Source organism: Mauremys mutica, chromosome 9, assembly GCF_020497125.1.
Source record: "Mauremys mutica isolate MM-2020 ecotype Southern chromosome 9, ASM2049712v1, whole genome shotgun sequence".
NCBI lineage: Eukaryota > Metazoa > Chordata > Testudines > Geoemydidae > Mauremys > Mauremys mutica.
This window is the reverse complement of record NC_059080.1, coordinates 59,652,910-59,679,621: the sequence shown is the minus strand read 5'-3', so window position 1 is coordinate 59,679,621 and position 26,712 is coordinate 59,652,910. Positions and strand designations below refer to the sequence as shown.

At 41.2% G+C, this 26,712-nt stretch overlaps 1 protein-coding gene across 1 annotated transcript in view; it reads left to right on the top strand.

Annotated features, from left to right (window-relative positions):
- The window catches only part of LOC123377402, a 286,411-nt gene that overhangs the window by 191,457 nt on the left and 68,242 nt on the right, over positions 1 to 26,712 (top strand). Inside the window, 1 exon segment of the mRNA XM_045030277.1 lies at positions 16,944 to 17,083. Within this exon segment, the coding sequence (XP_044886212.1) occupies positions 16,944 to 17,083 (140 nt within the window).

The following is a 26,712-nucleotide window of genomic DNA, read 5'->3' as shown; positions in this document are numbered from 1 at the left end:
GATAAATTTAACTTCTTATCTTTGGATATAGAATAAATAAAATGCACTCATAGGCAGATGTTGAGCACCCTGCCGACTATTTAAAATTACAGAACAAAACACAACACTATATGCTAGACTTCAGTTTTGAAGACCTGCATACCATCACTATAGGAGGCACTGTTCTTTTTCAGCATTCGTTTTGCCCCTTATTAGGGTTGCATTGTTTGATCAAACTTGCTTACATTACCTTCACTGCTGCCACTTTTAACAGCTATCTCTCTGTATAAGGCAGTGGTTCCCAAACTGGGGTTCGTGAACCCCTGGGGGTTTGCGAAATGTTACAGGGGGTTCTCGGGGGAAAAAATTCCCTGATGGTGGACAGAGCTGTCCCCAGGGACCCCAGGCAGCAGGAGGCCAGCAGCCCAGAGCCCCTGGACTTCCAAGAGCTAAGCAGATCAAAGCAAGTTTATCACACTGGGGAGATTTAAACTTCAAGACTTCTTATAAGAAATGGAAAGGGAGGTGGATATTGTTTTGCTGTTTTTAAAATTAAATAGGCAGCTAGTATTGTTTTTAAAATGATTATGAAGAACAAGTTTAAGCTTTGTTGTAATGAGCGTTGTTTGCCTGGACTGTTCAAGACCTGAATGCTTGTGTAGAAGGAACTTTTTGAGTTGGCTTCTTAAATACTTTCATGCTGTTTCACATCTGATACTCCTTGATGAAACATAGGAGCCTTGTCTTATAACGGGCTTATTCAAAGTGATGCAAGCTATGAAAGTGAGATCTTTGGAGAGTGTTGCTGTTTTCATAATGTAATAAATACTGTAATTATAAATAATAATTAATAATAGTGTGTAATCGTGTAATAAAACAAATTTTATATTTCCAAGATCACTGCTTTTATAATTTATACTCAGGAAAAGGAGAAAATCCCTGGAAATATTCATTTTTAGGAGGGGGTTCATGAGACTTGACATTTTAGTGAAAGGAGTTCACAGGTTGTTAAAGTTTGGGAACCACTGGTATAAGGGTATTCTCTTTCTGACATTCATGATCCAGCTAGAGGGATCATTGGTCAGCATTGGACTATATGGGTTGACTCCTTTTTGGCTAATATTTTAACCTCTGAGAAAGCTTTATCCCTTTTCTTACCTTTTATGATATTAGTGATAGTTCAGCCAGTCTGATTTAGCAATTACCTCTCATTTAGTGGTGGGGTTACTTTGCTGATTGTGTTGTTTTAATATGCTTTTGCTATTTGTTTTCCAATCTCCTAGTATTTTTTACTTTCAGTCAATCTCCAAAGCTTTTAGAATATTCACTGTCATTATGTTTAATGATCTGTAAGTTGCAGTGTGTCATTTTGAACTCCTAGATGTGCATATTTAGCATCTCAGGCTAAACACTTCCAGAAAGTGCTGACCCTATCAATTTTACTTACCTTAATCCTGTGCTGGAGCCTTCAGTTAACATCCAAAGTAATACATTTCAGAATTGGAGGCAGCCTGACCAATCTGGTGACCTTGCCCGAAAGCTTTATTTTTTCCAGGATTCTTATTAATAATCTGGCTGAATGGAATGTTGTATTTTATTGTACTTATTCCACATCTTCTACTTGGGAGATTTTTGCTATTACCAATCTAGATTCTATCTGACATACTTAGATTCAGTGCAGACGTATGGAATATTGTGAAAAGATCACAAATAATATGATTACCCTTCTCACTTCCATTTACTGGAAAACATGCAATTATTGAATGTAAGTTCTGTTTGTAAGGCTCTTGTGTTTGAGCCCATAAGTCTTTTATGATGCTTTTAAATCTATTGTGATAGTTAACCATCTAAATGCCATGTTTCAAACATACTCGTTTCAGTCAGAGCCATGAAGAAGTGACATATTGTGCATGCCCTGAGTTCCTCAGGGACTAGCCCTTTAGAGTGAATTTCTATTGTCTCCCTACTTCTCTCTGAACAGAATTGAATGCCTTAGTGACTTTGGACCAGCCTTGGCAGTTTTTTAAAAAAAAATATGTTAAGACTAATGCTGTCCACTTTACACTTCATTCTGGACTTTGAAAAGTCTTGAGAAAAAGTTGCTCACATGTATATATTAGGAAGGAAAATTCAGAGCTTTTAGAGAAGGTGGTTATGTTTACATAGTCCACAGAGCTGTTCATTCTAGCAATCTGTTTGTACAACTGGTCTTAAACACATGAAATTTAGGGGTGGGATTTGCAAATTGGTCATTGTTGGGCTAATTCTACTCCCATTGGAGTCTACGGTAAAACTCCCATTGACTTCAGTGGGAGCAGAAAAAGCCATCATTTGAGTACTTTTGACAATTCTATCCTACATCTGCATTATGTCCCTCTAAACTAGGTTACTGTGGCAACTTGTTTTGCAATGACCTTTTAGTGGAGAGACACTTGCTTGTTTGTCTAATTAAAAGACTGCATTACTTTTGGTCACAATGAACAGCCATCCTGCAACTCACTCAGAATTTCCAAATATCTTTAATTGTTACACTATTGAGTTACAGGGCCCAATTCTGCCATCCTTACTCATGTGATGCTTCATAATTAAAGTGTGTTCAGTTCACAAGGGTCCCTTCTTCATAGAACAATTGTAATTTACTAACCCCTAATCCTAAATTTGTTTTTCCGCAAAAATGTTCTCAGAGCTTGATCTCAGGGATTTTCTTAGAACTGGGATGGATATATATATATATATAATAAAATTTTAAGACTGGACAATTTCTCAACAATAAAGAGCAGATCTTATACTTGAGGTGCAGAGTTCTGGGGAGAAATTCAGGCCAAATTTTTAAAATATAAGTGCCTACAGTTAGGTTCTTATATCCCTATTTAGGTATCTAAATAAGTGGCCTGATTTTTCAGAAGTGCTGAGCAGTCACCACTCCTGTTGATTTTGCTGGGAATGCTGTGTGTTCAGCACTTGTGAAAATAAGCCCATTCATTTATTTAGGTGCCTAAATATGGATTTAGGTGCCTAATTTAGGCATTCAAACTTAGTAATTTTGGTTCAGAACGTCCAAGGCTGGCTGTGCTTAAAAATGTGGGGATTTTTTTTATCATTAGCACAACTTTTCATTCTTTGTTTACTTGTTGAGTTAGAACACCTGGATTTACTCTGAAAAACAAAATGTATCTTTGCTGTTCTCTGAATCTGTCCATTTTTGGAAACACTGCAAGAAATTAGATATTTCTACGCAAAGTGCATCATGATTAGGATGCAACACTTAAAGTGCTTTATAAACAATATTTTATAATATGAAGTGTTCTACATTCTACAGAGAATACTGCATAGGAATGACATTATGGGCTAGTAAATACATGCCTTAATGTAGCTATACACTACCCGGGTGTAATTTGTAAAGTCAAAATGGCTGAGAACTTACAAACTGAACAGTAACAGACTGAAACCTAGTGACGATTCAACCTGATGATGATATTCTGAACAACAAGAGCCCTTGACCATGCTTGTAGTTGTTTCTGTCACTTCACATCGTCTCTACAGACATAGAATCATAGAATATCAGGGTTGGAAGGGACCTCAGGAGGTCATCTAGTCCAACCCCCTGCTCAAAGCAGGACCAATCCCCAGACAGATTTAGGCTTCAGAATAACGCACAGAGAATTGTAGTATCTTATCATAGAGAGGCTTTATAGAGAGACCGTTTTCGAGCACGTATGGAAGGCCCAATATGCAGCAGAACCACCGTGTTTCCATTGTGTAATTTAAGATTGAAAAATACTGTGTAATTTAGATGGAGATTTTGTTGCAGAGTTGGCTTCCAAGCCCTCAGTGCTTTGGAGCAATAGGAAATAAAAGCATAATAAAAATGAAGGAACTCTCAGAATACAAACCAATCAGATTTTCCCAAAGCATGTGTACACTCTCCACTCTACTTCTCTATTTGATTTCTTGTACCTATTACCTTGTTAAATAGAGTCCTTAATAGTTTGGATTCCTTAGTAACATGCACACTTAGGAAGTGGTTTTAGAACAGAAATTGGTCTTAGAGACGCAAACATCGCATTTGGATCAATATAATTAAAACAGACAAGAGCTGTGCAACGTTTCGGGGTAGGGGGTAGGGAGTAACTCCATCAGAGTTAAAGCCCCACTAAAGCCTTTGAGAGTAACGTAAAGATGGAATGAATGACATTTCCACAAGCACTTACAACCCAAATTTTCCCATGCTAGGCTGCATTCTCTCTCTCTCAACTTCTATATCCCTTGCAGTCAGAAATGGCTGTAAGCTCCTGCTTATGCCTTGATCTCATTTGAATTGTTTCCTGATAAATTTTAAAAAGAATAAGATGGGCTTGACTGGATTTAACTTGAGCTCATTTGAACTGAAACATTCAAATGGCATGAAATAATGGCACAGCAGTAAAGCTGTGTGGTTGGTTGGTTTGTCGTTCCTCCCCCTACACATCCATGTAAACAACCAGTTTAAAAAGAGACAAGGGAAGCACAAAGTGATCTCTAAGAAATGAAGCGGAGTGCTTGATTGAGGGCAGGTGTCAGATCAACTAGGGAGATTCCCCTGGAATAATCCTTAAAGAAACAGATGCATCTGACTCTGACACTGTCAATCCTCTCATTTGTGGACATGCCTGTAAGGCTTTGAAAAGCTGGACAGATGCTCTTCTAAAAATAAATAAATAAAATACCCACAATTTTGCTGGTAAGTCCCCCTTAATTCACATACCAGTTAAAATATGTATGTTAGGTTTGTCAGCTACACTAAACATATTTGATCACTGTCCCCACCTCCTACGTTTGCCTAATGTAAATAACTATTGTTCTAGTTTCCCAGTTCATCTGCTTTAATTTCTTTGATCGTTTTTACCGATTTTGGTAGAAATGCATAGTTAGCAACACAAGTGGCATTTTCATCTATGCAGATGCATTGAAAACTCATCTGGGGCTCTAGCTGAGATGAGTTGGCCAAGTTTATTTTCTACTGGACAATATCAAATTTACGTATAACCACAATAACCAAACCAGCAAGTTGTGGAGGTTTATGGGGGTTGGTTAGTTGCTAGGTGTTTTTCTTGTTGTTGTTGTTTTTGAAGGGTTGGGATTTGGATCTGTTTTTTATTTTATTTAAGGCTCAGCAAAAACATGGAGCTAGATTTTTCCACCTTTAGTTACACTAAATAATAATTTACTTCACAGTAGTCCCCTTGATGGGAGACTAAACGATGTGGTTTATATCCTAGTGAATATGTCTCACCCATGACACAGCAAAGAACAATGCCAGGACGTGGGAGGAAAGGGATTTGCTTGTACTGCATAATATTACTATTTAACATTCACACTGTGCTAGTACCTAAAGGCCTCAACCACATGGGGCCCCACTGTTCTAGGCACTGTACAGACATATAATAAATGATAGGCCTTTCCCCAAAGATTCTACAGTTGAAAGTTGAGATATAACGCGTGGATGGGGACAAATAGGCATGGGTGGGCAAAGAGAGACATGGTAACAAATAAATAGAACAGGATGTGTGTAATTCCTCAGGAGCCAATAGCATTAACAGTCTGGCCACTCCATTATGGCAAAGGTGAGTTTTCAGGAGGGACTGGGCTTTGGATCAAATAAAGATCTAATTGTTTTATCTAAATGTTTGTTTTGCTTTTCAGTTTATCTAATATTTCCCCTTGTATCATTCCATTCTGTCCCAGGCTTCTGCTCTGTCAGTCACCTGCTGAAAAGCAGCTAAGCCCACTGCTCCCAATCAAATGCAAGCACACCAGACCCCTTCTCCGCCTTGTCATCTTGGATGCGTGCAGGAGCAGACGCATATGAGCTAGAAGTAGATTGCAAGCAGCAATCCTAGGCCTGGTCTACACTAAGAACGGGGGTCGAACTAGGGAACGCAAATTCAGCTACGTGAATAGCGTAGCTGAATTCGAAGTACTCTAGTTCGAAGTACTCACCCGTCCAGACGCCGCGGAACCGAACTCCGCGGCTCCAAGGTCGACTCCGCCACTGCCGTTTGCAGTGGTGGAGTACCGGAGTCGACGGGAGCGCTTCCGGAGTTCGAACTATCGCGTCTAATCTGGACGCGATAGTTCGAACTCCGAGAAGTCGAACTCACCGCGTCGACCCGGCAGGTAAGTGTAGACTAGCCCTTAGAGTCCAAAATTGCAGAACCATTCTTAACCTGTGTCTCTCTGTTGCCCATAATTATCCACACTACACATGAGAGCCAAAAGCTCCCTCAAACCTCATTGTGAGTCATTTAGAATTCTAAGGGGGGTTAAAAAACTCTTGAAATCTGAGTGGGTGGCTCAGTGCATTATAGTTGATGGCTGTTACCCTGAGCTCCAACCCTGCAGACCAATACAAGAACCCCACTATGTTTTTATTAAAGAGCTGCAGCATTTTTTTGTTCCAAAGAGTGGATTTGCGCTCTGCTTCAGCTAATTAGCAACTAGCTCATGCACAACAGTGCTGGGTAATGGCACTTTTACTGAAAGGCTGATTTCATTTTGATGGGTTTTTTTTCTACTCTTAATTTGTGTTTTAATATGAGGGGTTCTATTCATCATTTACTTTCTCTGTGTATTTTGTGTGTGTGTCTCTCTCATGCATTATTTTCTCCCCAAAGATCCCTAAAATCTTGTTTCATGACCAGCATATAATTGCACATGGAATAGATTAACTCCATGAGGCTTTATTTTGCAGGAGCGCTTTCATTTTTCTCACAAAGCAAAATTATTGGTTCCTTTTCCCTTGTCACCCATTTCCCACCAGACTACCCTCTTCCTGTTCCACCAGCCCACAACCAGGAGGACAGTAATGGAAGAGGGTCCACTGGAACAATAAAGAGCCAGAGGAATTGTACTGATGGAACAGAAATGGGATGACATCACTGTCTGATGGATTTTACTGTGGGAGCTGCATAGGGATCACAATATATCAAGCAGCTGATAAATGAAGCACATAAGTCAAAGGAGAATTGCTGAATGCTGTTACACACTATTTCTAAAGAAGACCAGAACATAGCAATCTAGATTGCAGAGAATAGAGGCTTTTAGCTCAGCTCACCTGAGCAACTCATTCTCAGTTTGCCCTTTCTTTTCCATACTTTTCTTTAGCCTCCTGGGCCATGTGAACTTTAACTGTAAACTGTTTCACCCTGGCAGCTCCACAATCAAGAATCACTAGCAATCTGGGGGCGTGGGAGGGTGGAGGAGAAGAGAGAGAGAGAGAGAGAATGATGTCCTTAGCTCTGAATTCATTTGCTCTCTGAGTGTAAATTGGACTCCTAATGTTATTTCTGTGCATTATTTTAGATTTAATGCTGTACAGAGATAAATTAAGCAGGTGGCTGTGGCACCCAGAAAACAGCTTCTGTGAGACTGCCTTCCAATGAGCAAAAAATCAAATCCCCTTGGAGAGTTTTTTTCATTCTTTTGCTTCTAGTTAAATATAGATGCTCTCGAATAATTATCAGCCTTGAAAGCAACTCATAACTGTTCTGGAGTATTTCCCTTGCGTTCCTATAAAAGGCCCTATGAAAATGAATCTGATGATTATCAATACAGCTCCTTTTAACTCAGTCACTATCAATGCTGGGTCACTCCCCGCATCCCTGGCCCTTATGCTCAGCTGGAATGTATCAGTATAGATCCAAACAATGAAGACAATGAAGCCACATCGATTCACACCAGCTAAGCATCAGGCCCATCTGACTCAGAGAGATATATTAACATCAATTATGATGAGACTACAGATTTTAGAGTACCCCTTCCTCCACCCGAATAAGGAAACTTCCCTTTAGAAAACAACCCTGCAGGTTCCTTGGGGAAAAGGGGACCCAACCAATGTATTTGAATAATTATACAATTGGTTTACTCTGTTTTATTTGCATTTGTAGAATGTAGTTTAAAATAAATGCTGAGTAGCTGCAAAATTAAAAAAGAAAAAGATGAATGCATGGGAATGTTTGGCCCTTGCATTGTATAAAATAGCATCTTCCCTCTGGGGCGTTCTACAAACATTGCCTTGTGATTATAACACTGGACTGGGGCTCAGGAGGTCTCTGCCATGGATTCCCTCTGTGACCTTAGGCAAATCACTTAAACTTGGTGTGCCTTTGTTTCTCATCTAGAAAATGGGGATGAGGATGCTTTCTCTCCCACCCTTTGTCTGTCTTGTTTATATTGGATTATGAGCTTTCCAGGGAGGGGGCTCTCTCTTTCTGACTAGGCGCATGTACTACTGCACTAGCCCCATCTCATATGAAAGCTCAGCACGGCTATAATACAAATAAATAACACTCTTGTGAGATGGGAAACTATATAGCCATTATATAGACAGATGCACATAGGCTGGATCTACACTTATGGTGGCATGCAGAGTACATATGCCACCTAGCATGGGTATAAATAACAGTGTAGACAGTGAGGCATTGCTTAGGCGACTCGAGTAAGGACACACCTGAACCCTGTGGCTGTGTGCCCTACACAGCTCTCTACACGAGCAACCAGGGCCTCCCATGTCCCATTGCTTTTCCCCACCTCAGTGAAAGACTTCAGCTGTGAGGAAAATCTCTGGCGGGGAAGGCAGTGGAGAAAAGCACCGGCAGCTCCCCGCTGCCAGAGCCTTTCCGCACTGCCTCCCCCCATGCCAGAGACTTTCACTTCCATGTGTAGCTGCACGCCAGTGTGGATGCAGCCTGCTTTTCACTGCAGCCTGTAGCTACACGTATTGTACACTCCACCACTAGCATAGACAAGGCTGTAGGCAGAGGAAGTAATTTGAAGTCATGAGCTGGCATTGGAGTTGGGAATAATTATAATTTAATTTTAGACTCTGGGTGCAGTGCTCTGGGAGGTGTTCCTCTGAGGCATAATTCCTTCATTTGCTCCGGTATAGCGCTGTGTGTGGGAAATAATCTGCTACAGCCCCTTTAAAGAGCACAGCATGCTCCTTCCCCTCCACCCCTCCCCATTTCTTCACACTGCAGAGAAAAATCAATCACTTTTCCCCAGCAGCCTGAAGAAAGCTGAACCATTTTTCTTTATTCTACTTTTCTGTTTCTAACATATTAATTAAACTTAATTTTTATCAAGCCACATTTGTATTTACTCAAATGTGTTCTCGACTTTGTCTTCAGTGTAACGGCGAGTGTAACCAGTGGCAGCCAATGTAACTAGTGCTAACAACACTGATCAGTGTTCTGAGTTTATGCCACTTATTGTAACACCCCGCTGTTCCTCATGTGAGATGATGGGGCTCAGATCCCTAAACCCTCCTCCCAATGTTGCTTATTCTGGTTTCACACAGAAGGGTTTATATGGTTTTGTTTTCCTCTCTCCAGACAATGTCTGCTTCAGGACTAAGAAGAATAACTTATGAGCTAGCATGACAAAGTTTTCCATTTGCCGTAGTATTTTTGTGACATAAATCCTGAGCTCAGGTTCAGACTTGCAGCAATACAAAGCAGGATTTTGACACTCTGGCAGGCCGCCATAGTGGTAAATCATGGTCTCTCTCCTGCCCCATGTACTGCAGAGTAGAATCTGTTGTCATAGTTAGAAGAATTTATCTGGACAGCCATCTAAATTCTGGGGAAATTGGTTTAAAATTAATTGGATGTAGTTCAGAGTCTTGTTTTGGGGTGAAAGTTGTTCTTTACTGCTCTGTGTTTTCCCGTGACAGATTAGATTATTGGGCTCAGAGAGAAAAGGAGACAGCCAGCTGTGACCACATCAGTGCATTCAAGTGTGGATGAAAACAAGCATTTGTTGGGGCTGGGGAGAAGGGCGCAGCAAGCTGCCTCTGCTTCCTGTGCAGCATAATGGGTGCCTGTCCAACGAGTACTGTGCACTTGATGAAACTAATGAAGAAACCGAATTACCATTTTAACAATTTTTATCAGGTTCACTTAATAGATTTCTTAGAATAAAGCTTACTTCTTTCCTGCTTGACCTAGTTACGACTGTGCATGTTGAATCATTACCTATATTAAGAGCCTTCACTTGCCCTACTTCCTTGACTGATTTCTAGTGTATTGGGTCACTGTTTCAGAGGGTTTTTTTATTTAATAAGCAACTCTCAGGATTCCTTTTTCCCTCTTGAATAAGCTGCTTCAGAACAAAGTCTCATTAGTCACCATTTTTCTTAACTCTTTCTTCCTGCCTTCTGAACCATTAGCAGTTTTGACAAAATATCATGAAAAAATTCTCTCCTGGACAAATTTCCATCACAGACTAAGAACCAGAAACCTTTTGCATTATTACAAGCAATAGAGTTCTCTGGTGAAACTTACCTGTGGCTTTTTGTTTGTTTAGTTAAGTTTAGACAACCAATACAAGATGTAGCAACAGTTTTCAAGGCTGCAGAGAAGGCTAAGGAGGCTGACCCCTGAGTCAAAGTTAATCAAGACGTGCTAAGAAAAACAAATCTATATAGCAAAACTAAATAAAGTTGGCCAGAGATTCACCCGAGGTATAGAATATTTTAAATAATAGAGCTGTTCTCCATGGAGCTGCCACCCCCACCCCCCACGATAAAGCAGATCATAGTACAACTGGGAAAACATGACAAAATCAGAAAGCTTTAAAGATGTCAGGAAACATTTTTCAGGCTGAAAATTATACTCTATGTAATGCAGCTAGCTGAGAGGGGGTATAAAGCAAAAGTAATGAAAGCTTGAAGGAATCAATAAGGTGCCATGCTAAGGGAGACAGAACACAAAGAAAGAGGAGCTTTGATGGGTTGAACAGTGATTCACTCCCATACAAAGCAATCCGTTATGTTCTTGAAAGTGTACCTTTTGTTTCTGTCATTACACACACTGCCCCCAAAATAGTTCAACATTACAGTGTGTAGCACACACTGTATGGTAGCAGTCCTCAAACTATGGTAGATGTACTAGTGGTGGTAGATTAGTTGATTATAACTGCACTGATTAAAATTATGAAGGTGGCAGTTTCAGTACTTTTGAGTTTTATATGTAATGTAATATTCTAGATGTGAGAACTGCTCTCTATGAAACACATACTTTGAACATACATTCAATAGGGTGCCGGTAGCTTATATTTGAAATATGTTTGATGTGTACTCAGGCTTTTGTCAAGCATCCCTTAAAACACTGAATTCTTGGGCAGTTAAACCATTCCACAGCAAACTCCACTTTAATCATAAGGGCATATTGTCCTCAGGCACATATTTTCCACTGAAATTAATTGCAGCTTTGTTTGCAAATTAAAGTGAGGCTCAATGGATCTTTGTCACCTTGCAGATTTCTGTTGAATTCAGTAAATTGTCATTTAAAGGGTAAACATTTCAAATGTTTCATTCAGATCTGATGCATACTTCAGTCATTATAATGTAAAATAAATGCATTTCACTGGTTACTAACATGTGAGCTTCAGCCCAATGCGATTGGAAATGACTGCATTGTGAAACCCTGACAAAACATGGCATATAATGGAAGCACTGGCAGAACTGTCATTGCAGTTATTACTGTAATCTCTGCTGTGCAGGACATTTTAGACTGTATTTCCAAAGCTTTGCCTTGGAATTACAGGGACAGATCCTAAGCTGGTGCACTTGACTTCAGTGGAGTTACACTGGTACACATCAGCTGAGGGTCTAGCCCATAGAGCTGTTAAGGACCTAATATTGCACCACTGAATTCAATGGGAGCTTTGCCATTGGCTTCAAAGGCCACAAGCTCAGCTCCTTTGGGCTCTTAGTCATATGGCTACTTTCCTATGTTTGGGGCCTTTCAAAATGTACCACTTGGCGTCTGTCACTTTGATTTGAATTAGAGGTTGTTCACGGTGATATATCAGATTACATCTTTGGACTTGCTCCTGGCCCACCTATCATTGCAGCTTGTGCTTTGGATATTATTGATTTTCTTTTGGTCAGGCTGAAGGCTTTCTACATATTTCCTGATGATACCAGAGTGTCACTTCTGGATGGTGGTTTTCTTTGGAGAGCAAATAAACTACAAGAAAATACCCTGTAGGGAATGATTCTGGACTAGTCCTTGGGAGAGTCATGACCCCCTTGCTCTTCCCCTACTGCTAACTGCGGGGCTGATCCCAGGATGGTCCCAGGACGGCAAAGGTTGAGAACCCATGGACTAGATGATCTAATAAGGCTTGATATCTTAATTTCATTTAGCTTTAGTACTGCAATACTAGTGAATCCATTGAGCTGAAATCTTCCATCAGGTGTATTTTATCTGTGTTATGTTTGTAGGAATTGTGTTATTGCCTTTGTATTTTATAGCATAAAAAGTCTCCTTGGAGTACACCTCTTTGTCATGTAAACTGTGTATGCTTTATTCTAACAGCAGTTGCTAATCAGAATACAAATGCCAATCAGCATTTTGTTCAGTTATTACCATTGTTATTGTCTCAGAAAAGTAGGAAGATTATATCCTCTGAGTTTACAGATCAGAAAATGTATATACAATATCTTATAAAAGCATAGAATAAGTGAGTGATTATCGGTCAACACCCAGTACATGTACTTGGTAAAAAGAGAGTTTCAGAAAATTGGAACTAACCTTGAGAAAACAGTACAAAAGGGTTCTATTCTTTAAAGAAGATGACCAGTTTTTCCTTGTGTAAAAGTAGCATAAATTACATTTATTCTCTTCTGATATCTAGTCTGTATTTCCACTGGCTTCAGACTCATGCTCAGGACTTTAGCACTTGTTTCATCGAATAGAAGGAGACAGGCTTTCAGGAGATGTGCCCTCACTTATGTGAAGTTGCAAGAATAGAATTACATGCCCATGATGGTAATAGATACTCCTTCAGTGGCAAGTGCTTATTTAGGCAATGAACAGCGCTATTAGATGCTTTACAAGTTCTACAGAAGATCCGCCAGGACAGAGCTTGTGTCATACTGATTGTGCCCATCTGGCCAAGACACTTATGGTTTACAGATCTGCTGAAGCTCTCAGTTCACCCTCCTATGAACATCCCCACATTACCAGACCTTCTAACACAGGGCAGGTTCAAAGACCCCCGTCTGCAACTCAGGGCTTGATATTTGGATGGACATCAGAAATAGAGCACTCACATTCTAAAAGGGTACCGTACAATCCATCCTTAACCAAAGCAGAAAAGGTTCTACAAGAAGCAGTTACTCAGCAAAATGGAAGTGTTTCTCCTCTTGGACTCACCAATGAAACTCGTCTCCAGAATCAGCTGGGATCCCTGCTATCTTAGAATCTTTACTTACCCCTAAGTCTTCAGGTCTTGCACTCAGTTCTCTGTGAGTGCATCTAGCAGTGATCAGTGCTTTCCATCCTCCGATGGATAACTGTACCGTCTTCACTCATCCTGTCACAACTAGATTTCTGAATGGGATTCTCAGGTCCTTTCCACCATTGGTGAAGTTCACGCCTTAGTGTGACCTTAATTTTGTTTCAACATCGCTCACACCACACCCCTTGGAACCTCTAGCTACATACTCTATGGCCCATCTGTCCATGAGAGTGGCTTTTCTAGCACCCATAATGTCAGCCCAGAAGAATCAGCAAGCTGGGAGCACTCATGGTGGACCCATCACATACTGCATTCTATAAAGAAAAGGTCTTATTACGACCCCACCCTAGCTTTGTTCCTAAAGTAGTTTCCAAGTTTCTTATGAATCAGTTAGTTCACTTACCAGTATTTTTTCCAAAACCCCATGCCTCAAATGAAGACAGATGTCTCCATTCTCTGAACATCCAAAGGGCTTTGCTGTATGTCTGCAAAGAACAAAGTATGTTAGAAAAATGTAAACTATTTGTTTCCCTAGCAAAGCAATCAGGGGTCAAGTTATATTGATGCAGACAGTTTCAAAATGGATTTCAGGTTGTATTACCCTTCGTTATCAGCTAGCTCAAATTCCCCCTCAGAAACGGGGTGAGAGCTCATTCCACTAGAGGGCAAGCTACTTCGGCTGCATCTCTGAGAGATGTTCCCCTTCTAGAGATATGTAGGGCAGTTACTTGGAGCTCTTTGAATACTTTCATGAGACATTATGCTCTGGTCCAGTCCTCAGCTGCAGATATAGCAGTGGGGACAGCAATACTACCAGCTATCACTTCTGCATCCTCACACCCACTCCCCAACTGACTACTGCTTGTTAATCTCCCATGAGTGTGACCCTGCCAGCAGGTAGGGGATCTTGGGGGACAACTACTGCACTGGTGGGGTGCAAAATAAACTTTATTAAGAAAATGCAAAAACAGGGAAAATTCAATAGTGACGGGTATGGGGGGTGTCAAGGTAGACAATTGGGGAGGGTTTTTTTTTTAGTAAATAGTATAGGGGGTTTCAATAGCGGGGTACAATACAGTGGGGTACAATACAGTTGGTAACCAATTAACACTGAAGTATAAATGTAACAAGTAGCTAACAATTTCTGTGTAAAGGGTGTGTCACAGCAGCATATAACCAACTAACAGTTATGGGTAAAATGTGTTAAATAACCAACAACTCTAGGTAAAAATGCGTTACAGTGGTGTAAATGTAAAATGTGAGGTGTGTCAGAGAGGAAAAGGGTAACCAATGGGGTTTTATGTTAGATTTCAGCAATACAATTGAGGTTTGGCAGCAGTAGGAGTGGGGTGGACACGTGGGGGAAGGGATTAAAAAGGAGAGAGAGAGAGAGATAGGGGAAGAGGAGCACGTGGTGGAGCGGAGACCAAAGTCAGAGGCACTGTGGGGGGAGATTTAAACTCAGGGAGACACAGAGAACAGACAGGCTGTAAGTTTAAGCAGCAAGTGACTGGGGAAGCCTCGGGGTGGGCACGGGGAGAACGGGGGAAACACAATTATACAGAACACAGCAAGGTCTTTATCTATGATCTAACTTAACCAAGACTACACAAATTAGCAAGTAACAAAACACAATGCAACAATTCTCTAAGCCTAACTTACAGAGTACATTGCAAACAATTTTCTAAACCTAACTTAACCACAGCTATGCAAAATGAAATTACAATGTATCTAGACGAAAGGCTAAACCTAACCTAATGGGTGCACCTTATACTAGGGGTAGTTCCAGAGGGCAGAGTGGTGTGTGCCCAGGATACAGCTCCAAGGGGGGCGTTTAAAGTGGTGGCTGCAGCAGTGGGACGACTGCAAGTAGGCTGCCCAGGATAGAGTCCAGGGAGGCACAACTTAGCAGCGGCACAGGTTTATTTCTAGCAGCAAAGGCGCTGCGGAGCTAGAAGCAGAGCAGTTACAGAACACAGACCATGGAGTTAGCTTGGGTCTGCCTGCTGGGGAAAGAAAGCCAGCAGCTAGAACAAGGGGAGTGTGCAAGAGGTTTTCCTTACCAATCCCCAAAGCAGCAACAGGAACAGCAGTTTTAGCATCAGAGGACGCAGAGAGGACTCGATTCGCTTACAATACTCAGGAGATCTCCAGGCAAAATTCGTTGTCGTGGGAGGGGAGTTTAAAAATGGGGGTACACTCAAAAACAAACGAGAGCAGGGAGAGGCCCCCCCCAAAACCCCTAGCTGATCAGACCAGGTGTCAATGCAGGAACCTCTCCAGGGGTCTGATCAGAAAATGTCTGGTTCTTTCAGATATATGGTCCCTATCTGTATTCTACTACCTGCCCTCTATCCCCTCTGCTGCAGATTATTTGAACTGCGATAAGAATGGGAACTGGAGAGGTGTTGGCCCACACCACCTTTTCTGCCCTTGGTTCAGATTTAATGAGGTGCATTTGTGGGCCAACAGAAATTGCTTATAAAATATTCCAAACTCAGGCGCATGGTGAGCATGCGTATCCCATGTGTGGAATACAGAGAGGGACTGTGCATTTCGAAGAACTTCCAGTTACAGGTAAGTAACCTCCATTTATCAAAATTAAAGAGCAAAGATAGTAATAAATTCAGATGCATATAAGCTGGTATCAGTCAAGCTTTAGTGAAGGTGAAACAGCTCTGACCACCCACGATTTCTACCTGAATCCAAACTTAAGTTTACATTCCCTTGACTTTCCTATTTTTTCTTCTGACTAACTCTGTTCATTGTTTGCCAAAATAGGACGAGGATGGTGGTTGAATTCTTCACTCACTTGCACACAGGTTGAGATTTTGTGTGAAAATAGCTCTTGTTTTGCTCTTCACTTAGGCCCCAATCCTGCAAACACTGGTGCATGTGCTCAACTTAATGGGCATGTGAGTAGTCCTACATATCTCAATGGGCATATTCGCGCATGTTCATAATGGTTTGCAGGATCAGGGCCATAGTGAGATAGAACTTGAAATGGGCATGAGTAGTGAACTGTCCTCTTGCAGCACTCGTAGTTCCTTTACATTGGGTTTTAGCCATTTTTGTGTGGCTGCATGTGACAGTTTGCATTATTAGTGCCTTTGCCGTTCCAGGTCTCTGTATAAACTGACAACTTTGATTTCTAGTGACATCAATCGGCACCTCTCAGTCATGCTAACAGAACAGACTTTAAAATAATTCACAGCTCTACCCCGATAGAACGTGACCCGATACAACACGAATTCGGAATATAATGTGGTAAAGCAGCGCCACCCGAGCCCTGCTGCTTTACTGCATTATATCCAAATTCGTGGGGAGCCCCGGGCCCTTTAAATCCCTGACTGAGCCCTGCTGCTGGAGCTCCGGCGGTGAAAAGGACCCAGGGCTCCCTCCAGTGGCTGGAGCACTGGGCCCTTTAAATCACTGCCGGGGAAACTGGTCCAGTCCAGCATGGCGTTCCGGCTCTTGCCGGTACGCCGTAGTGGACTGAACCCAATATAACGCGGTCTCACTTATAAGGCGGCAAGATTTTTTGGCTCCCAAGGACCGCGTTATATCGGGGTAGAGGTGTACTTACAAATCCAAGATTAATGATCTTTTCCATCTGCTGTCATTCATGCCTCTCTGCTCAGCAGTGTTGTTAAGCAGTTCATTTCTTGTTGTTGCAGTGATCACTGATGGGGCGCTGGATAAGGCAGCTCTTGCAGATGACGTGGGAAGCGAGGAGGATCTGTATGAGGACTTTCGGAGTTCCAATCACCGCTATGGCCACCCTGGAGGAGGAGGAGAACAACTTGCCATCAATGAGGTATTGCAACTATAGGTCTGTGAAGAAGCAGAAAGGAGTCTGCTTTTGGTTTTTGGTAGTGAGGCATCACCATTGCAATAGTGTCCTGGATAAATGGGTACAGCTCAGTATTCACTTGCTGCGGTCCCCATTTTAATTGCATTATCATCCCAAACTCACATTTGGGTTTTCCGTGGAGTTGCTGGCTCCAGAATTGAAGGAATGCTGATGTGATATAAAATGGAACTGCAGCTCCCATAACTGTAGGTAACTTCAGCTAGGAGTTCCTCTCTTCTCGTGTGTTTTTAGGCAGAAAGGGACTATACAGACATGAGTGAGCAGCACAGGCTGGAATACTTTCGGGGTGGTGTGATCTGAAGTCTGGTAAACATTTTTACTTAGTGGGGCTAGAATGATGATTTTGAAGCCCTTGGAAGGATTGTTCTGAACACGTGTTCAAACCTTTCACCTTGAATGCAAGCTTATATCCAATCAAATAGCACAGTAGTGAAGGGGTTGGTTTTGGCAAACGGTTCTTGTAATGCTGACATCAATTTAATTGCTTGTCTCAAATTAGAACGTGTTCCATAGTCTAACTTGTGTGATGAGTATTAGTCAACACACAGGATCTATCTGTCTGCAAAAGTACAATGACCTTGTCTAGTGCATTAAAATAGGAATGCTGCTATGCAGTATTACACAATATATAGAATGTTCTTTCCTTTGGGCAAATTAATAAACATTTCATTGGAAGAGCTGAGGACATGCTCCCTATGAACTACAATACAGACTGCTGCATCGAGTGTGCTGTATGCTCTGCTATCTTTTTCTGACCTGCACAAGATGGAGGGGCACTGATAAAAGGTGTACTATGCTTTCTCAGGGGTCAGCTATGGCTGGAATGGTGGTGGCTACACCTTATGCCTGTGTCAGAGGCAGCCAGAAAGCTTCTAGGAGCTGTATGAGGTAAAGACTTAGAAAGAGCAGGTACAACACCATTTAAAAACAGTACAGCATATACTCCTTCCAGTACCAGTCTCCCTGCTCTATTCGGAAAGTGGAAGCCTTAGGGCTGCTCTAACTTCCACTCTGCTTCCCGCAAGCCCTGTGCATGATAGGGAGCAGAGAATAATTGGAATACAGCATGCTTCAGCTACACTGCTACAATGGAGGTGGGAGCAGGCCCAGCATAGGGTCTCTGTCGTAGTTCTATACCGGTGAGGAGGCTCCTAATGAAAGCAGCTTATGAGGGGCTGTTTCCACCCACTTTACAGCCTCTTCATGCCACCACAGCAGCATAGAACTAGGAATTCATCCCATTACTGTTTTTCCCCTTATTATCAGCAAGTAAACATAAAGAATCTAGAAGAACACCAACGCATCTAATGCTGTGATACAGATAGGAAAACTGGTAGGATAAAACAAGATTTGCCACAAAACTATTGTCTTGCTCAGTTTCCTGTGCTGTTACATCCACTTCACTTTGTAATGAAAGGGAATTGGAAGTGACATGGTACACATGACAGCACTAGGAATGCATTCGCCCACATTTAGCTGGTACCTGAAGTGTGTTTGGCCAGTAGCCTCTGATATGTTTAGGAGCACAGGAAATGTATTCCACAGCATGTACTGGATACATTTCGAGCTATGGAAGGTGTTTACTGCATTTCCTGATTTTTTCAAGTGCTTGAGTGTGCAACCTAAACATTCTTTTAACATAGTTTTTGTATGTAACTTCCTAGTTCTTGGGAAGAGGGGGAGGTTAAAGAAAAAAGGATAAAATACAATATTGTAGGAATTATAGATATCCTTAAAGAAATCTTTATACCTTGTGATAAATTCTGAAAAATATTTTTTCACTTGGAAATGGTTCTGTTTCTATATCAGATATTCTCTGTATTTAATTTTCCTCATTCTTTTTTACTGAGGAGAAGAGCTTTTTTTCTTAAGGGTTCATTGTCTTTGTTAACTGCTTATCCATCATGTAACTTGGAGTGAGAAAAGGATATTGATTTGTCCAGAGCAGTTGTAACATGCAAAGTTCTTGAAGCATATTTGGATCTGTTGGCATTTCAGATCCATAGACTTATCAGGTCAACCAATCAACATTGATTATTTGTTTATTGGCCTATGCCCTGTAAGCTTGTGTATTACAACTTGTTTTGTGGGCCCAATAACAGGTAGCACATTATTTACCTTGTCCGCTGGTTCCAATGGATAATGATTCCATCAATTAGCATTAGCAAAGTGCCTCTCTGCATGATGGCCTTCTGGAATGGCACAGTATGATAGAATACTAATTTCTAATGCAGGGATTTTAATGGACAAATACCAGAAAATTTAGAATGGACATTTCTAACATAAACCTTCTCGATTCCCAGCCATCTTGATGAATTTCAGTGGTGTGTCAAAGCTCATAGCTTCTATAAAATTGTAACCCTTCTGCCCCTCTAAGTTGGCAGCAACAAGGGCCGGGTTCAGTATCCAGGGGTTCCGTTTCAATAACACAATGCAAAACCGGCTCGAGCCCCCACCCAGTGACCTGGGACAATTACCTACCACCCCCCCAGGCACCTCTAGGAGGCAATACTTCCCCACTCGCAAGCACAGAGTCCGAATGTAGCAAAATCCTTTTAATAAAGGAGGGAACCAATGCGGCATCACGTTGGAGAGACACCACAAACAGGACTATACACAAACCATGAGCAAAAAACCCACCTCCAAGTACATTTGGCAATGTCCTTTCCCCCTTAGGGTCTTAAGTCCAATCACCCCGAAGTCCAACAACCCAAAAGTCTCTGTCTCTGGTCAGTGCCACCCCAGAGTTCAAAAGTTTATCTGCAGAGTTTTACCACCCCCCCAGCCTGGGTGGAAATGGGGGGGGCGCACACAGGGTGTTAAGGGGCACCTTACGTGGGCCAGGGCCGACTGCCCTGCTTCTCCGTGGAGTTCTGCTGCAGCCTTCACCACGACTGGCTCCACTCCACCAGCTGTGCTGTTCCTCCAGCAGACTCGTGCACCACGTCAGCCGTCCCAACAAACCGCTCCACACTGCTCACTGTTCTATGGGCTGCTCCAACGTGCTGCAGACTGCTCCGCTCTGCCAGCCGCTTAGCGATCGATCTTCAGGCTCCCCCACTCAGTGATCTCAGCTCAGTAAGCTTAGCTCTTTTAGTGATTTCAGCTCTTAGTGGTTTCAGCTTGTAGTAGGGGAGCCCCAGTGCCACATTGGCCCAACGTGAATTCAGGTCAGCAGCCTCTAGATGGACTCCTAAAGGATTCAAAATTAGCTCTGCTCTTTAACACTGGAGAGAGGAGGATGTGCAATTGGTGTTCCAGGCCCTCAAAAGAGGCCCATACCATCAGGTACACACACCAGTCCCCAACCTCTCTTCCTTTCACTGGGTTTTGGAACCCATGTCCCTTGTCTAGCAAGTACTATTTAATGTAGGTTGAGTCATTTCTGTCATAAAGCAGTCTCATAGTTCCTCATTCACATAATTAGGGTGACAGCACTTTTTTCCTTCCTGCCCCAATAACAAAGAAATTGGGGATCCCACAGCTATGAAAATACCCATCCCAGGCTGCTGTGTGTTATGCTAAGTGGAATGGGTTTACCAATGCAAATGCACATTCTTGAAATACCTTTGCCCACTCCTCATAATTTACCACTGGATGTCAGGGTAGAGCTCATCCTGACTCTGCTTACAAAATAAAAACATTTCTAGGCAGGCTCTGAAGATTTTCAGTAATAGCCTTGGGGGAATTGCGAGTGGAGAAGCTAAAATATAATCATTTAATAAACTTTTCCAAGCTGTCTTTTCCCTGCTTTATTGAATCTTCATTGGTATTTCATTGGTCTAGAGGAAGGAAACCATGCCAATTTCCTTGCAGATTTCCTCATTCTTAGCTATCTTTAAATAAACAGAGAAAGATTTAAATGTATTTTTAAACATTTGGTAGACCAAACGTTCCTTATTTTTAACTTCATTTTTTATCAGTTTGGGATCAGTAGACAATGGTTGTGGAATGGCAATGAAGCCTTTCATGGAAGTAGAATGACTTATTGACAAAGGGGTTTGAGGGATAGAAGAAAAGGGGAAAGGCTTACAGAGCCCACCTAGGAAGAACTGCTCGAGGATGTGTAGGAGCCAAGAAAGAAACCAATCAAAAAGTAATAATAGAGGATGGGCTGGAATTATATGAACCAATTCTTAAGAAAAGAAAAGGGGGAAAATATCTTCTTGGGGGCCCTGTCAAAGCTTTTTCATGAGCAGAGAGAATGTATTTAAAAGAGATTTTTGGTTGAGATTATATTTTTGTTTGGTTTAGTTTTGGGAGTTCCAGGCAATAGATCCACACACATCCAAAGCATGATCAGCTGAAAAATATGGCAGGGGGAAGCTGTATTACTAATGCTGTGTAGTTTTTCAGTCCTCCCATATGGAAACATAATATATTGGACACGTGTAGCTATAAATTACATGAAATGTGAGGCATATCCATTTAATTTAAGCACTGTAAAATTATCTAGAACCTTGACTGGTTTAGGCACAAAATCTGCTTACTCACCCGTACCATGACGGTGACAATAGTGAAGAAAACAATAATATTTTACTTGCTCATCTAATAAAATTAATCAAACTGGGCAAGTAGACTTAGGCATGACTGATTTAGAACATATCAGATCTTAGACAGAGGGCTCATTCTACTTTCTGCTGTGGGGAGCATGTTTCTGCATAAATTGGAAAATTCGCTATTGTACCTGAGCATATCTTTGTTGTTTACTTGATGATTTTTCCAAGATCAACAGCATTGATAGGTTGGGTACAGAGGAAGGAATCAAGCCTCTGGAAATTATCTTTGAATGCAATGACTATACTGGTCATTTTTTTCTATTTATTTATGTCAATGCACTTAATACATTTGTATGACATCCTGGCCCCATTAAAGTCAATGATAAATCTAATACATAACAGTCAAACTGGGGAGAGGTGTCTAGTGGGGTCTTGCAGGGAATACAGTCCTAGGTCCAGTACTAGTCAATATTTTTTTTAATGACTTGGATAATTGAGTAGAGTATGCTTGTAAAAATTGCATACACCACCAAGCTGGGAGGGGTTGCTAGCACTTTGGAGGGCAGCATTAGAATTCAAAACTACCTTGACAAATTGGAGAATTGGTCTGAAATCAACAAGATTTAATTCAATATAGATATTGTACTTCAGTTGAGAAGAAAAATGTCAACTGCACAATTACAAAATGAGGAATAACGGGTAGGCAGCAGTACTGCTGAACAGGGGTTATAGTTTATATTATAGTAACAGAAGTGTCATGTGTAAGAAATGGAAGGTAATTGTCCAGCGCTACTTAGCATTGGTGAGGTCTCAGTTGGAGCACTGTGTCCAGTTCTGGGCATCACACTTTAAGAAAGATGTGGACAAATTGGAAAGAGTCTACAGGAGAGCAACAAAGATGGGGGAGGGGAAAGGGTTAGAAAACCTGACCTATGAGGAAAGGTTTAGTCTTGTGAAAAGAAGGCTGAGGGGGGACCTTCAGATATTTAAGGGCCATTACAAAGAGGATGGTGATCAATTGTTCTGCATGTCCACTGAAGGTAGGATAGTAGGCTTAATCTGAAGCAGAAACTTCCTAAATGTAAGTGTAGTTAAATTTTGGAATAGGCTTCCAAGGGATGCTGTGGAATCCCAGTCACTGGAGGTGTTTAAGAACAGGTTAGACAGACACCTATCAGGGATGGTCTAGGTATACTTGGTCCTGCGTCAGCACCAGGGGATGGACTAGATGACCTCTCCAGGTCCATTCCAGCCCTACATTTCTATCATTCTGTGATCGTGCCATATAGTTTAGATCAGTGATTCTCAACTGGGGGTCCATGGCCCATTGTGGCCACTTGGACCCCCGAGCCCTGGTACCCAGCAGCTGAAGCTTGGAGTCCCAAGCCCCAGCACCCTGCAGGGTGGAAGTCCCGTGATCCCCCAGGGCAGCTAGAACCCAGCGCCCCATGGGGCTGAAGCCCTGAGTCCCAGCGCCCCACGGAGCTGAAGCTCTGAGCCCAGGTGCCCCAAGCCTAGCAGGAAGCCACCCTGCAGGGCAGAAGCCTGGAGCCCCCCAACCCATGGGGCTCCCAAGCACTGCCCCAGTGCTGTGGGGCAGACGTTCCTCCCTCCCCAAGCAGCTGAAGCCCAAAGGCTTCCCCTGGGCCATGGAGTTTTTATAGCAGGTTGTGGGAGGTTCCAAAAGAAAAAGGTTGAGAACCCCTAGTTTAAATCACCAGTTTTGCAATATTTTGCATACGTTTTATTTGTTGCTTCATTGGCTTCAGTTAAGAAACACATTGATCAATACACCCAGAAAATATGTATAATGCTTCTTTTTAACAAAATAACTAATGCATAGAAAAGAGATTTCTTTCATGGTATGGGGTATGAATTATGTGCCTCACTCTATAAAAGAGGTAAATACTAGGGCTGTCATGTGATTAAAAAAATGAATCGCAATTAATCGTGCAATTAATCGTATTGTTAAGCAATAATCGAATACAATTTATTTAAATTTTTTTCAATGTTTTCTACATTTTCAAATATATTGATTTCAATTACAACACACAATACAAAATGTACAGTGCTCACTTTATTTTTGATTACAAGTATTTGCACTGTAAAAAAACAAAAGAAATAGTATTTTTCAATTCACTTAATACAAGTACTGTAGTGCAATCTCTTTATCATTAAAGTTGAACTTACAAATGTAGAATTATGTGCAGAAAATAGGTGCATTCAAAAATAAAACAATGTAAAACTTTAGAGCCTGCAAGTCCACTCAGTCTTACTTCTTGTTCAGCCAATCAAGTTTGTTTACATTTGCAGGAGATAATGCTGACCACTTCTTGTTTCCAATGTCACCTGAAAATGAGAACAGGCATTCTCATGGCACTGTTATAGCCGGCGTCACAAGATATTTACATACCAGATGTGCTAAAGATTCATACATCCCGTCATGCTTCAGCCACCATTCCAGCGGACATACGTCCATGCTGATGATGGGTTCTGATGGATAACAATCCAAAGCAGTGCGGACCGATGCATGTTCATTTTCATTATCTGAGTCCTATGCCAGCAGCAGAAGGTTGATTTTCTTTTTTGGTGGTTCAGGTTCTGTAGTTTCCTCATTGGAGTGTTTCTCTTTTAAGACTTTTGAAAGCATGCTCCATACCTCGTCCTTCTCAGATTTTGGAAGGCACTTCAGATTCTTAAAGATTCTCGAAATCTTACATTGGTACCTTCTTTGCGTTTTGTCAAATCTATAGTGAAAATGTTCTTAAAACGAACAACATGTGCTGGGTCATCATCAGAGACTGCTATAACTTGAAATATATGGTAGAATGCATTAAAACAGAGCAGGTGACATAAAATTCTCCCCCAAGAAGTTCAGTCACAAATTTAATTAACACGTTATTCTTTTGAAGAGCGGCATCAGCATGGAAGCATGTCCTCTGGAATGGTGGCTGAAGCATGAAGGGGTATATGAATGTTTAGCATATCTGGCAAGTAAATACCTTGCAATGCTGGCTACAAAAGTACCATGCAAATGCCTGTTCTCACTTTCTGTTGACATTGTAAATAAGAAGAGGGCAGCATTATCTCCTGTAAATGTAAACAAACTTGTTTGTCTTAGCGATTGGCTGAACAAGAAGTAGGACTGAATGGACTTTGTTTCAATTTTGAGTGCAGTTATGTAACAAAAACAGTCTACATTTTTAAGTTGCACTTTCATAACACAGAGATTGCACTACAGTACTTCTATGAGGTGAACTGAAAAATACTATTTTTTTTTACCTTTCACAGTGCAAATATTTGTAATCAAGAATAAGATACACTTTGATTTCAGTTACAACACAGAATACAATATATATAAAAATGTAGAAAAACATCCAAAATATTTAATAAATTTGAATTGGTATTCTATTGTTTAACAATGCGATTAATTGTGATTAATTTTTGTAATCATGATTACTTTTTTTTAGTTAATCACGTGAGTTAACTGCGGTTAATCGACAGCCCTAGTAAATACAGTAATGGAAACTGTAATTTGATTCTAAAACTTAATTTTTTTAATTGCATCTTTAGCCATTCCATGGGATTCAGCAGTATAACACCATTACCAAAACAGGTTAAGTTACCATCAAATAATTCAGGTAAATTTCAATATTACGGAAGACTGCATAAACAATAACTAATGTACACAGTATAGTCCATAGCATTTAAGAATAATACATCTAGAATCCTTAAGATATTTTGTTTATTATATATCTATCATACACTTCATAAGCGAAAATTTGAAAAAAAAAAAAGTCTTTAAAACATACCATTCTCCATGTAACATTTTGCCTCGGAAGGATATAATCAATCTCAAGGATACAAAATAATTTGGGAAAGAAATTGTCAGACCAGACTTCCAGCCATAACATACGTAATTAGATAGATCAATCTTTTGGAAGTGATACACTGTGTTCATGCATATAGTCTAGGAGAGATGATTTATTGCCTCTTTTATGTCTTCATGTGAGTATATTGTTCTCTCAACTGATAGCCAGACTCTAAAGCAAACGTAGTAGCTCCATAACAAATGCTCTCCCTCCCTCCTCCTGCTGGCTCAAGTTCCTGTTTGCAGATCCCACATGTTACTGTGGCCAAGATTTGAACAGAGACAACTATGGTTTGGAAGCAGCAATCATTTATTTATTAGACACCAATGATGCTCAACACTGTAAAGGACAAGAAATAGACAGTTTCTTCCCTGAGGACCCTGTAGTCTAAGGCTCAGATCCAGTAAAGAGGTGAGCATATAAGTAACTTTACACGTGTGAGCAGTCCCATTGAAATCACTGGGACTACTCATATGCTTAAAGTTAAGCACGTGCATACACGTTTGCAGCAACATGTTCTAAAAACTCTTTGCATTTTCAGATTTGTGTGTGTGTGTGTGTGTGTGTGAGAGAGAGAGAGAGAGAGAGAGAGAGAGATTCTTAAATGTGCAAACTTTTAATAGTTCATCAGAGATATTTTTGCATTTTATTTAAAAAAGTTTCAGTATATGAAAATGATTCATGGCATATACTGTGGGCCAGATCCTTAGCTGTACTCATCACATGTCCAGAGAATCTGATTAGGGAGGTAGGACAGGTTTCTCAGGCAGATGTCAAGACACCTTTTTGCACTCTCAGTCCTGGGGCAGCCACAGGTGGTTCCGGGCTGCTCTAAGTTACACTGTTCGGAGGAATCCCACAGGGACCTCTCTACCAGCTGAGGATCAGACAGAACACTGTGTGCTATGGTCCTGCCTGGTTCTGCTCCTCATTTTGCCCCCTCCTCTACAACAAGAGATGAGGAGTTGGTGATGTAAAGCAGACTATGCCTGCTTTATGCAAGTTGAGCATTATCCTAGGCTCTTTAGGGCCGGGAAATCCTCGTCAGCCTTTCTAGGGCAGGCTTATAATTTCTTTGCACCCTTCCAGTCATGCAAAAGGCCACGTGTCTTGCCCTGTATGTATATACATACATATGTGTATGTATGTATATGAGATTTCTGTATACAAATACACACAAATTGACATTAATTCCACCCAA